The sequence below is a fragment of the Gobio gobio genome (assembly GCF_949357685.1).
Source record: "Gobio gobio genome assembly, chromosome: 2".
Classification (NCBI taxonomy): Eukaryota; Metazoa; Chordata; class Actinopteri; order Cypriniformes; family Gobionidae; genus Gobio; species Gobio gobio.
In genome coordinates this window covers 44,815,610-44,828,906 of record NC_137098.1, presented here as the reverse complement: position 1 = coordinate 44,828,906, position 13,297 = coordinate 44,815,610, and the positions used below count along the sequence as shown (strand labels likewise).

The window sequence follows — 13,297 nt, the reverse complement described above, 5'->3', positions numbered from 1 at the left end:
TACAAATCTACTCAAAAATAACCTGATTATCATTTATTTACACCACCTGATAAGAATTAAATATAAACTAAATGTAGGAACTCAAAGTAAAAAAAAAAATCGAAGTACTTGTGATATAAATCTACTCCATCACACTCAAAAAAAGAAAGAAATGTTAAGTTGCTAAGTCAAAAACAGAGCAAACCAGTCAAGAGTAGGAATGGGCATTAATACCTGAGTACTGGGAAGTGATAGCATTGATCAATCATGATAAGTTTGTGATTAGTTACAATAGAATATCCGGTGGTACCTTGTGGTCCGATTTCTTTGATTGGAAGGCACCTATATACACAGACTTGACTTTCAGCACGCATGAGCAACGGCACTTAGAACACTGTGTATACGCAGGAACGCATTCTAGCGCTGGGGTCTTGCAATGCATTTTTTAAAATAACCATTTTAAATGAAACAAAAAAGCACTCCCCTCATGGCGTGAGGCGCTAAAAAATACAATATAATTGTAAAAAAGGCCTTTTGACACAAGTACTCAATATCTTTCAAGTACTCAAGCAGTCAAAATAACCAAAATGCACATCCCTAGTCAAGAGTCAGATTTGCACACTTAGAAATACTGGCCCAAATTCTGATTTCATTTCAATATAATCTAATTCTGTATGCGTACAGGGCTTATTTTATACCTCAACATTAGTTTAGGATGGATTGCCATTTTAACTTTGTATCTATATACCTTACTCCTTTTAAATAAATGCAATTCCTTGACCAAATGTTTGGGCCACATGTCTAAATGGGCTTTTTGAGAAGTAGTTGAATATTTGGGGGCAGATTCTGTTTCTACCCACAATAGAAAGTGGTTTAAGGGAAGAGGACTGGTGCAGGTAGAAGGACAGAGTCCCTGTTTTGCAGTTCTGCAAAGGAAAGTCTAATTGGGTGCTTAGGGAAGTGATCTTACTCTGTTCTTTTTCCAAAGCTTTTTGCTTTCTGTTATCCTGGTGCTTGCTCCACAATTCTACCCAAGATGCATTGCAAGCAAGGAGAGAAAGACAGAGAGAGAATCAGAGAGCCGGTTGAATTGTCAGATATGGAGGATGAGCTTCTTTTTTTTTTTAGAGAGAAAAATTATAATAAAAAAAAACAATAAATAAAACTGATCAAGTGCAAAGTTGCATGTTCCAAAACAAGGATGTTTTGCAATGTTCACACAGCCATTTGCAAGCTAAATGAAGGATCTGATGTCATATAAAACCATCCAATCATTTAAAGCTAGTGGGGGTCCCATTACAAAACATCCTAAGCTATGCCACCCTGTTCCTGAAGAGCCAAAATGATGGATTTCACACAAAATCAGCCTCATATCGTGGTTTTCTTTCCCCATTCTTGTCATCCATAATGGGCAATGGCTCTCCAAGGTGAGGGTGGACGGCCTGGGAGGTGCAAAAGGCGTGAGATGAGAACGACAAATCAGCCTCACAGCTGGTGAGTGAAATGAGGTGTGGCAAAAGCAGGGGGTGCAGTCTCAAAGACATTCCGTAGAATTGCAGGTGCATTATTACCGTAGGACAGACAAGGCAAGGTTATGAGGGTTGGGGTTTTGAGAGGGGGGGGGGGTGGACGATCCCCTGTACACAGACCCAGATATGACCGCCAATCAGAGGCCAGGGCCTAAAAATCTACATGCCACTCAAGGCATTTCAAATGTAAGCAGTGTCTGCGGTTGGCTTTAGGGCTCATCATAGGACTGTTAACAGGGGAGAAAACAGCTCAGGACCCTTTTATAGAGAGTAGTGGTTCAGTCCAAGACTTTCACCGTCCCACTAGTTCACTCTCGGCTACATAGAGTCTTTCACTAACATGCATCTAATGGTTTTAAGGTGAGTCGGGACTGGCAAACAGGATTTGAAAAAACACGCTGAACATTCCAGAAGTCGTCTACATATATTGGGTTCATATCCATCACAATATTCCAGTAATGTGTCTACACCAACCAATGCCCCCTTAACATATTTGTTGGCTCCAAAAGCTAGAGAACTGCAGAATTTGACTGTTTTTGGAAGGATCACTCATACTACAATGTATGAGTTCACTGAAAAATTAAACTCTGTCATTATTTACATACCCTCAAGTTATTGCAAATCTGTGATTTTATTTCTTCTGTGGAAAAAATGTCTTAGACTATAGAACGAAGGTCAATGGGGTCAATGTTTTGGACACCACTGACTTTTAAAATATATTTTTGTGTGTGTCCTGCAGAAGAAAGAAAGTCATACAGGTTTGGAATGACATGAGGATGAGTAAATGATGACAGAATTAAAATTTTCAGGTGAGGGAACACTTGAGCCGTTGCAATTCTTAAGTTTTGGCACAAAGTCGGTGTAGAGAGTTAATGAAATAGAGGAAGTGGACCCGTGGGACACGTGGCCCCCAGTGAGCTCAGGGAACGTAACAAGCAGCAAGAAGGGGGGGGCATGCAATGAGGACTGCAGTTTACACACCAATGGAGGCAATAAAATTCTCTTCGTTCAGACTCCGTGTATCAAACTGCCGTGACGATTTCCCAGAGGAGGGTGGTGGCAATTGTATACGGGGTACCAAGAGCACACCTGCCGCCCGGGCGCTCTCCATTCGGCTTGATGGGCTCTCCTTACTGCCTGGGCTGCTAATCCCCTCTGTGGGGCTTCGTTTCCGCTTCTCTGGGTCTGTGAGCCACAAGCGGGCACAGAGGAAATAGAGCAGGGGAAATAGAAAGAAGAGGAAATAGCACATGGAGAAAAAGGGATAGAAGTAAAATTTAAAGATAGGTTACAGGTGATTCCTTTGAACAGGTATGGGAAAAAAAAGGTTGAAACCCAAGGGTACTGACACCAAGTTGCACATGGCTGTGAAGAAGAACAAGAACCTTCTAGAAAGTGGGAACTCTTTGTGTTGGTATATATCACAATATATATTGGTCTGAATGCAGGCAGAAACCATGTTTGATGCTAAACATTAAAACATTTTTTTTAAATTTGGACATTCAAATGAAGGTTACCTTTGGTTTGGTAGTGTGTGCGTGCTATCTCTAGCAGACTGAAAACGCTGGCCATGCCTCCCAGGCCAGCATTAGAGTAAGAGTGCTCCAAACTGGAAACTGTGCACTTCAATAGGTCCAACATGCCTTTATACACCTTCCTGTTGATCTCCTATACATATAGGCACACAAAAAATATAATGAGTAAAACATTAGAGTTTTGCTTTAGCTCAGCATCAACTCTTGTTTGACTCGTCGTTTCTAACTCACCACATCTCTTATAACTTCCTGCTGAACGTCTTCTTCTGATTGGATCGCACGGTTGAGTTTACTGAGCACAAAGACGCGCAGCTGTTCATTTTCTAGCAGGCGGCGTACCTTCTTCATGTTGAGCCAGCCCACACCCTGGCCATCGAGCACGCTCTGGACCACCTCCTTAAGAAACTGCTGGTTCTCACTGCACAGACCAGGTTTAATGGAGCAAGAGCCACATATTCACTTCATAGGCACTCAAAAGAACGCAACAGAAGTAAAAACAGAAGGGTTACAAAAGTACAAATCCCTTTCACATTTTTTTACAATTTTATTGTTCTGAGGTTATTTTTAACAATAACGTAATGTGTGTGTATGTGTAATATTCATACACTCACTGGCCACTTTAATAGGTACACCTGTTCAACTGCTCATTAACGCAAATATCTAATCAGCCAATCACATGGCAGCAACTCATTAAGGCATGTAGACATGGTCAAGAAGATCTGCTGAAGTTCAAACTGAGCATCATAATAGGGAAGAAAGGAGATTTAAGAGACTTTTGAGCATGGCATGGTTAGTACCAGATGGGCTGGTCTGAACAATCCATTGTTTCCAGCACATTGTTGAATCTATGCCATGAAGATTTAAGACCGTTCTGAAGGCAAAAGGTGGTCCAACCCAGTACTAGCAAGGTGCACCTAATAAAGTGGCAGTGAGTGTACATACACTGCCATTAAAAACTTTGAGGTCAGTAAAAAAAAAACATTATTTAATTTAAAATCGTATTCAAATGTTAAAAATATTTGTATTTCATGTTCTTTTGAACTTTCACTCAAACTTTTGTTTAGGGCCCAATTCTAACTATGAACAAACAATTAACTATGACTTTTGTCTCAATAAACTCAGAATTACTGCTTATTAATAGTAGTAAGGGATGTAGAATATGGTCATGCAGAATAAGGCATTAATATGTGTATTATAAAGTACTAATAAACAGCCAATACCCTAGTAATATGAATGCTAATAAACAACTAGGTAATATTGAGAACTTAATATTGGACCCTAAAACTAAAGTGTTACCAAACTTTCTATTCAACAACAAATCCTGAAAAAAAACTATTACTACGTTTTAGAATAATCACATCTAATTTGAAAGATGTTTTGGATAAAAGTGCATAAATCAAGACATATGCAGTACCTGGTGTTGTTGGCTCTGCCCTGAGGAGATGGAGACTCTCTCTTGACAGTGGGGCTGTGCTTAATAACAGAGGATTTCTGATCTACCAGCGCTCTGGGAGCTCGTGCACCTACAACAGACCATTTACTTTGTCAGATTGGACCTCATATGTATGTATGTATGTATGTATGCCTGTCACATGGAACCTGCTTCCATGTGTCAATACCCACCCATCAACCACAACACACACACAAATAAAGAGTGAATTCATTTTATAACTTTAGTTAAAAATTCACATCACTTGAAAACACACATCTAATCACCACAGCAGGAACACAATGACTACAGCATTAAAACACACAGTGCAGTCTAAGGCCCCTACACAGATGTTTTAATCCTGTGTCTGGTAATAGTATAGAATCAACAGAAGTAAAGGACAACACACACAGCTTTTAACTTGAAACTTTCCTTTGCACCTGAGTATTTTGGATACTGCAGCGTGGGGGTATTACATGACTAATGACGCTAACGTTAACAGCGGGCGACTCAAGGACTGGAGCAGTAAAAGGAGAGCTAAAGTACAGGAGCAATGACGCTAGTTGGTGCAAACACACACATACAGGCAAAGAACAGAGTGAGAAAAATAAGTGGAAGAATGTGTGAGTGAGAAACAGATTGGATGGCAACAAGAAACAACACAACAACAAAATTATTTAGATGATCGTACTACACACACTTACTGTAGCTATGAGTGTACGGCACATACACTACCACACACAAAAGCAATTCAGTGTGTGTGTCTATCAGCCTCTGTGCAGAGATCTTTTACATGCATAAAGCACAGCCAGTGCATTGATGGCTTGTGCTATATACAAGGGCATTAACAGATGGCCACGTTAACACACATTTTACACTGTGTGGCAGATTACATGTTAAATTGGGCCAGGAAATAGTTTCAGACGAGACTTACAAGCCACACAATGAAGTCTGAATAACTATATGCTATTAAAAACCTGCCAAAGAGGTGTTTGAAACAAAAATACCATTGTTATTTAATGAGATAAACTATTGCTGCTGAATATCCAGTGGAGAGCTAATCATTCACGTGGCTCAGTGCACTGCGACTCTTCTGTAATAAGCTGCATTACACCTCATAATATATAACTAGCATATGTCCTTTATATATATATATATATATATATATACTACTGTTCAAAAGTTTGAGGCCAACAAGGATGCATTAAATTAACCAAATGTAACCGTAAAGACATTTGTTATCAAATAAATGCCTTTCTTTCTGTCTTTCTATTCATCAAAATATCCTGAAAATGTCCAAGTTTCCACAAAAATATTAATCGGCACAAATTGAGCGTCAGCGTCAGTTCTGGCAGACCAAGTAGTCAAGACGCTGCTAACGTGATTGGCAACACCACGGTCTCATCAGCTGATTTGCATCAGCTGTTTCAACTCCCCTCGCTGCTAATGGCTACGCTAAAAACAGGGCGCCTATTTAAAGCATATTCAGTTCGCTCTTACCACTTGCTGCTCGCTGTTTTGCAACCCACCCTCTCCCCACCTCCTCCTGTCGTATATAACGTGGCATTTGTTTATGTCATTGTTGCTGCTCTGTTCATAGGGGGAATAGTTAAGCTCTCCCAGTCCTAAACTGTGTGAGCGTTCCCTAATGCTGCTGCTGTCCTCTGACTCTCTGCTATTTCATGGTGCTCATGAAAGGTCAGAGGACTCCCTAAACAGAGCCATACCGCCAAAAACAAAATTTAATTCAGAATTCATCAACTGATTGCAATTCATTCAATAAAAATGTCTAAATCATTTTTATTGTCATGTGTGTTCTTGACTTAATGGATCTGACAGAACTTTTTACAAATTCTCTGAGTTTCTTGAATGATTTCTGAAGGATCTGAAATGAAGATTTCTTTGCCATCACATAAATAAATTATATTTGAACAAATATATTAAAAAAAGAAAACAATTAATCTAAATTGTAATCAATTTTAATAAGCTGTAGCTGTAAGCTGTAATTAAATTCTAATAATTTAGTAATTATTACTAAATTGTAATAGGTTACTCTAAATTGTAATAATATTTCACAATACTTACTATATTTAAATATACTGTATTTTTGATCACCAAGAGTGGGTTTATTTTCCAATAAAGGCCAGTTGATTACACATTCTTTTGCAAAATCAGCACCTTCATTTTCAAAAAAATAAAACACAGTCAATGTAGCCACTCTCTGCTTTCTCTGCCTAGAATTCAGATTCTGGACATTCTGGACATTCTCTCAACAAACATGAGATACTTTTTAAATAGTATTAAAGAAGTTCTCATGCATTCTGAATACTTTTTGGCTTTTCCTTCACGGTCTGTCATATATACGATCCTATAGACTGATCCCAAGTCTCACAGACATCATCAATCTCTCTATATCTAAAGACATGATGCATGTGAACAAAAGAGTCAAATGTTAACAATCACAGTGATTGACATCCGACAAAAAGTGACTGTTGAAGGTGAGGAATGAGGAAGCAATGGTGGAACAGGATGCAGGGAGATGTAGCTGACTGGCTTTGGAGAAGCATGCAGCTCACGCAGCAAAGGGCAGAACCCACCTTCTCCGCTCCCCGGGCCGATCTCTGTTACAATCTCCATTAGAGAATTTAGCCCAAATACTGGACACAGAAGCCAGAATTAGTGCAGGGGGTCAAAGAGGGGACAGAGAACAACACCGGCCCAGACAGAACCAGTCCAAACATCAACCCACAACCACAAGCGTCGAACACGTGTACATATAACAACAGAGAAAACCAGCAGAGAGAATGGAATATGAAAGAGGAGAGAGAGAGAGAGAAATAAGAGAAAGGCGGAATTCAGAAAAAGATATGTGACTTTAGTTGAGCACTCCAGATTTACATTTAGTCAGAATAGCTTTTGATTCAGAAAGTCTTGATTAACTATGATTACATGTGATTAATGACAGAATGAAGCAGTTCTACAAAACTCCATTCATAAAACAAGTTAATATTAGAATGTTTCAGCCCTAAATAACTGATTAGTGCTTTTAAAAAATGTTACATGTGCGATTAATTCCCAAAAAATGAAATGTAAATGCATGTTCTACATATTATCATAAACAATCCATTGATGCCTATGTTTAATTTTTTGACCTGGTCATGTTTAATAAAAAATGTCATAACTTGATCTATCTGTGAAAACAACTTCTAATCGTTTAGTTCACTTCACCCCGCCCCTCCACAATTGACAGCAAGCTTGCATTCATTAATAATGCAAGCTATTCATATTTGAATATCCAGTGCTTTTTAATGCTGATAAAAAAAAAAAAGCCATTTAATAGATGGCAAAGGGGACAGTTTTTTTTGTGAAGAAAAAAGGTCAAGAGCGCATTCTTCAAATTGACATGGTGTAACCGCTGGAGGGATTGTCTGGTCAATAGAGACACTAGAGATGGCCATTTGTTGTTCCTCTGTTTTGACAGTGAAAATGGGTATGTTTGTGTTCACTGAACACTAAAAGAAGAAAATCATTACCAGTCGACATGCTAGCTGGAATGCAGAGTGGTTTCGTCTCCTGCAGTGCTCTATTGGTTTTCTCCTGTACCCAGCTCTAAAAGAAGCATTACTATTCTCTGCTTAAAGCTGCACACTATCTGTATGTACAAGCTACAATCCTTGACATATCATTAATTTATTTTGAAACACCACAACCATCAGACTTCAAAGTCTCCTTTACTGGAGATTCATCATCCAAGGTTGGTGGAAACTACATTTCAGTTCTGAAGCTGATCAGAGCTTGAAATGTACTGAGTGACTGCACGTCTCCCAGTGTGGTTTTGTTATCTTCAATTCACCCAGGGAGCTCAGGTGGAATTGAAATGGAACAGACCTCAACTCTGTCTCCAATTTGACACACAAATAAAGGAAAGATCACTCCAAAAACACACCGCACACAACACAAAGAGCAGTCAAAAATTGTATCAATCCATTCCTACAGAAACACCTTTTCTGTGTAGAAAAATAAAAATATTTTGAATAATGTAACCATGAGCTGGCTGTTAACTACTAAAAAGTGTGCCTCCATTATAATGTTCATTACTAACAATCACAGAGTAGGAACAAGGAGGAGGAAAGGTATAGCGGATATATGTGAGCACAGATATATCCTCTAACTTAGAGGTTCCAAACTGCTGTCCCATGAAATGTTATTTTCCAACCTTGAAATAGCAGACATTATCAGTTCGTGACAAGTGCTGTTTGGTGTTATAGTTCAGATTCAAGGGTGTAAAAAAGGAAGCATCCAGGACAGGAGTTAGAAACCAATGAAGGTCTGTCAGTCAGGTTCAAAGTGAGAAAAGTGGGTTTCTCATTCTCTCAGGACTCATAGGTTCTATATTACTATAAACAGCAATTTGTTTTCCCATTAGGGCAGGCTACAGATATGAAACATACCAGGACTTTCAGGACTGTCATCATCATCGTCTGAGCAATACAAACATCATCCAAATCATAAACAAACAGAAAATAAAGTCAACAATAACAACAACAGCAATAATAAGAACCATGGTTGCTAGCTTAGAAAGTGAATATATGTCTACGCTAGGGCTGGAACAATGAGTCAACGTAATCGATTATCATCAATTTGTGTAGAATGCGCAATTCGTAGCGCTGTTTATGGCCATCCCCAATGATCACGGCTGCTACTCTGGGCAAGGTGAATACCAGCCATTATTACAAAAATATCTAAAGTGTGGAACATTTTTAAACAGAGACTAAATAAAATCTTTAAACCTTAAATGGCAAACCACAGGTCTCCTACCTCAAAACGACGAGATGGCAGTGCAAATATTTGGACTATTATAGTGAATTTTTACACATCACTTGAATACGGTTGTCAGTCCCATATTTTGTGCTTAATACGGCTGTGTTCACACAGCATTCAGTTTTATGCAAAGTTTCAAACGCACCAGTTACAAAGCATTTAACACTGTTGTTGGTTATTTAAAATATGTAATGAATGAACTCACGCCTCGATTGGACTCGTTGATTTAATAATGCACTGTCAATCATTGTAAAACTTTAGGGTTTTATGGACACCGCCATGTTTGATTCTTTAGTTATGGTTACTGCTATGGTTTGTCACACCGTGTCTAAGCCGGCAGCGATCGGAAATGCAGCCAAAGTAAACACCCTTCCTAATTAGGCGTACACTGCATAAATCTAATCTTTTGTCATAAATAGTATCATTAGCTAAAAGTTCATACATATTATTCTAGATTATTCAATAAATTGTGTTAGTTCCAGCCCTAGTCTATGCCACCATTTTCCCACTAATTCAATTTCTTAGTGGAGCAAAGAGGAGGCATGATACTCGTCACTTTCAAAGCAGCAATACTGGATAAAAGACATGGGTTGGGACAAAGAAATCAGGCAAACATTCCCACAAACCTTGATCTGTGTCCTCTGTTAAATCAAAATTAAAATATTCTTTAAATTAAATACATAAAACAAAATATAAAAGAAAGAAGAGAAAAAAGTGGAAATATTAAAACTAGTCAACTAAAGTAAAGAAGTAAGAATTCCTTTTTAACAGCTGAGGTTGGAGTCTCTCTATACCGAATGCCTTTACTAAACAGACTCATCTCGTTCACAAAAACTCTCTTAAACTACAGATTTTCTTAAATGAATTATCGTTGTCTAATTCTACAACTACTTTGACATGTACTTATTTGACCCTTATTTGACTCATAAATTACTTGGAGTGGAGTTAATATACAAGTTCAGACTAATTGGAGTGATTCAAGCATTAGTTACACTGCCTTAGTAAAGACAGGGGTAAAAAAAGGAAGCATACAGGAAAATAAACGATAAAAGGGTTTGGAGAGAAGGAGCGGAAGAAGAAGAGGAGAAGATGATAACAACTAGACTGGAGGAATGAGACAGGGCGAGCAGATGGGTGGATGAATGGGAAGGTCACATGAAGAGATCCGAGGGGACGTGTGTACCTTTGAGGCTGGGGAACGGTGTGTTCTTCTCTCGCGCTTTATTAGGCAGAGCCAGACTGGACAGACTGAAACTGGTGCCATGGTTTTTATACAGGTTGCCTGCACACACGCGATTCAGGAGAAATGTACAATGGGAACACACGTTTGTGTATAATGGAGTTGCCAAAATAGCAGACATTTAGTCCAGCGCCCTAGTTAGTTCTCAGCAAAAGCCAATATGCTAGTGAAGATACTCTTATTTATAAATATTATTATGCACTACTGTTCAAAGGTTTGGGATCGGTAAGATGTTTTCATGTTTATGAAAGAACGTTTATAAACGAATCAAATCTGCAATTATTTGTATACAGTATATAGTTAGAGCAGTAATATTGTGAAATATTATTAAAATGTAAAATAACTTTTTTCTATTTGAATATTGGAACATGTAATTTAGTCCTATGATGACAAAGCTGAATTGTCAGTAGCCATTACTCCAGTCTTCACAATCAAATTCTTCAGTAATCCTGTTATAAAATACTGAAAAGTAAAAAAAAGTGTTTTCTTTAAAAACAATTCTTTGAGATACCAAACTTTTGAACAATAATGAAAATATTAACAAAATTAGTTAGTTCAAGGATGCCATGTAACCTTTTTAACATATTTTTCAATGATTTTAACGTTAGTCAGAAATTTAAGAAAATATCTTCAGCAAAAAGAAACAAAAAAACATTTATGTTAATTTGTGTTTTAAGTATTTTTATATCAAATTTTGCAACGGGTGCATGAGCTACTAAGGAATGAATAGAGGTTATGTTAAGCAGGCCACTTACTGGCGAAGGACATGAGTCCCCCGAAGCCATCGCCGCTATTGTTGGAGATGGTGGAGTTCGGAGAGCTATTTCTGGAATCTCCCTCCCCGTCAGATTCCCCCGGAAGCTTCAGACTGCTGGGTCTCAATGGACGTGATGGCCTAAACACACACACACAATTTAGGGAGAGGACGTTGAATGCTGGTCTGTGCAGTTGAGATGAAGATTCTGTGTGTTTGTGTAGGACTATTAACAGAGTACATACTTGTTGCCATTAAGATTCTGGTTGAATCGTGGTGTGTAACTCTCCTCCTGCTCATCTGCTTCTGCATCTTCTTCTGTAGGGAAGCCGTACTGGGGCTCAAAATAGGGATTATCATACTCTCGCTTCTTATTGCCTGGGTCAACAGGCACCGGATCAGGGGCGGGTCTTGTAAAAGGTGGAGGACCCAGTCCTGGGACAGAGTTCTGGAGAGGCATACTTATTGTCGCCTCTACCTCAACAGGTTCCTTCTGCTCCTGCACAAAGAAACACAGAATTTAGGTATCACACCACACAAGGCTTTGCTCTAGATTCAGAAAACACATGTAGTTTAATCACTAACATGGTTGACTCCCTGTATGACTGTACTGGGGCTGGAACTGGCCGTGGTGCTGGAGCTGGACCGCAGCGGCTGGCTGTCCGCTGCCTCTAGGGGACCTTCTGGCTCTGGTTCACTGCTGTCCCTCTTATACTCCTGGAAGTCATGGATCTCTACCTCATTTGCATCTCCCAGTGCAGCATGGGTCAGGGGGTCAACATCTAAAGAGCAAATATAAGAATTATGAAGCTGAACTTCTCAACAGTTCTGAGTTTAATCAAGATTTATCTCTATAGAATGATAAATAAAGTGAGAAGAAGTGTTTATGGTAAGGAAAGAGACTAAAATGATTAAGCTAACTTGGTGTGTCCCCCTGTATGTCCCCTTTGATCATCTCGTTCACAAAATCTCCAAGAGATGAGTAGGAGGAGCTGGAGTCATCGTATGCTTCACTGTCACTACCACTGAAATAATAAATATGAAATATAAATACATAGTAAACAATAACAAATAAATCACATTTAAAATAGTCAAAAACATTTTGAACACAAAAATCTATTAAATATATATTACCGTTCAAAAGTCTGGGTTTCTGACAGAGATAGATTTAAAAAAAAAAGTTTTTTATCTCTTATGCTCACCAAAGCTGCCTTTATTTGATATAAAAAACAAAGTACAAACTATAATTTAAAATAACTATTTTCTATTTTAAAGTTTAATTTCTGTGAAGGCATTTTTCAGGATTTTTTGATGAACAAAAAGTTCCAAAGAACAGCATTTATCTGAAATATAAATCTTTACTGTAAAAAGTAATTACTGTAGTCTGTATTGTTATTTTTTTAATCAATTTAAATACACCCTTGCTGAATGAAAATATTAATTTCTACTATTTCAAAACTACTAACTCCAAACTTTTGAACAGTGGTGTATGTATATATGTAAATGTAATAAAGGATCAATAGCATTTGTCTTTGAGTTTTTGTAAATGCAAGTTCACAAAAACTCATAGACAAGTATATGTGTGTATTTGCTGTTTTCAACCTGTCATCTGTTGGGTCTGAATCATTGGTCTCATCCTGCAGGGGTCCACTCAACGCCTCCGCCAGACGAGAGTTTCCGTCGTACACACGGTAGAATACTGGCTGTAACTGGTGGGCATACCACTTAGGCTTATCGCCTATTAGAGAGGGGTCGTACACATCTGAAATACACACAAAGTGGGAAACACATAATGGACAGTCTTTACAGTGAGACTGCACATGCAGGTACTTTTAAAGCTGCATAGGACAAACAGCAGACAATAGACTAAAAGTAAGTTACAATTGAAGACGAGGCTATGTGGAGTTATCCCCCTCTGCAGATTTGAGATTTGATTTTAGTTTTGCAAAGGTGAGAATCATCAATAATTTCCAACTTTTTTTATAAACACCTGTTACTTCTCCAAAATGG

The 13,297-nt window shown here is 38.4% G+C and overlaps 1 protein-coding gene across 15 annotated transcripts in view; it reads right to left on the bottom strand.

Annotated features, from left to right (window-relative positions):
* The window catches only part of madd (MAP-kinase activating death domain), a 72,198-nt gene that overhangs the window by 17,827 nt on the left and 41,074 nt on the right, over positions 1–13,297 (bottom strand). For 3 of the 15 annotated variants that reach the window (XM_079810479.1, XM_079810486.1, XM_079810481.1), the window contains exons 12-24: positions 12,890–13,049; positions 12,209–12,312; positions 11,873–12,069; positions 11,533–11,786; positions 11,289–11,428; positions 10,477–10,575; positions 8,924–8,953; positions 7,070–7,129; positions 4,458–4,566; positions 3,275–3,461; positions 3,026–3,176; positions 2,490–2,693; positions 950–1,006 (exon numbers count right to left, since the gene is read on the bottom strand). In XM_079810479.1, the coding sequence (XP_079666605.1) occupies positions 950–1,006; positions 2,490–2,693; positions 3,026–3,176; positions 3,275–3,461; positions 4,458–4,566; positions 7,070–7,129; positions 8,924–8,953; positions 10,477–10,575; positions 11,289–11,428; positions 11,533–11,786; positions 11,873–12,069; positions 12,209–12,312; positions 12,890–13,049 (1,752 nt within the window). The remainder of the gene's footprint in view (positions 1–949; positions 1,007–2,489; positions 2,694–3,025; positions 3,177–3,274; positions 3,462–4,457; positions 4,567–7,069; positions 7,130–8,923; positions 8,954–10,476; positions 10,576–11,288; positions 11,429–11,532; positions 11,787–11,872; positions 12,070–12,208; positions 12,313–12,889; positions 13,050–13,297) is intronic. The other 12 variants (XM_079810488.1, XM_079810490.1, XM_079810482.1 and 9 more) reach the window with 7 other exon arrangements.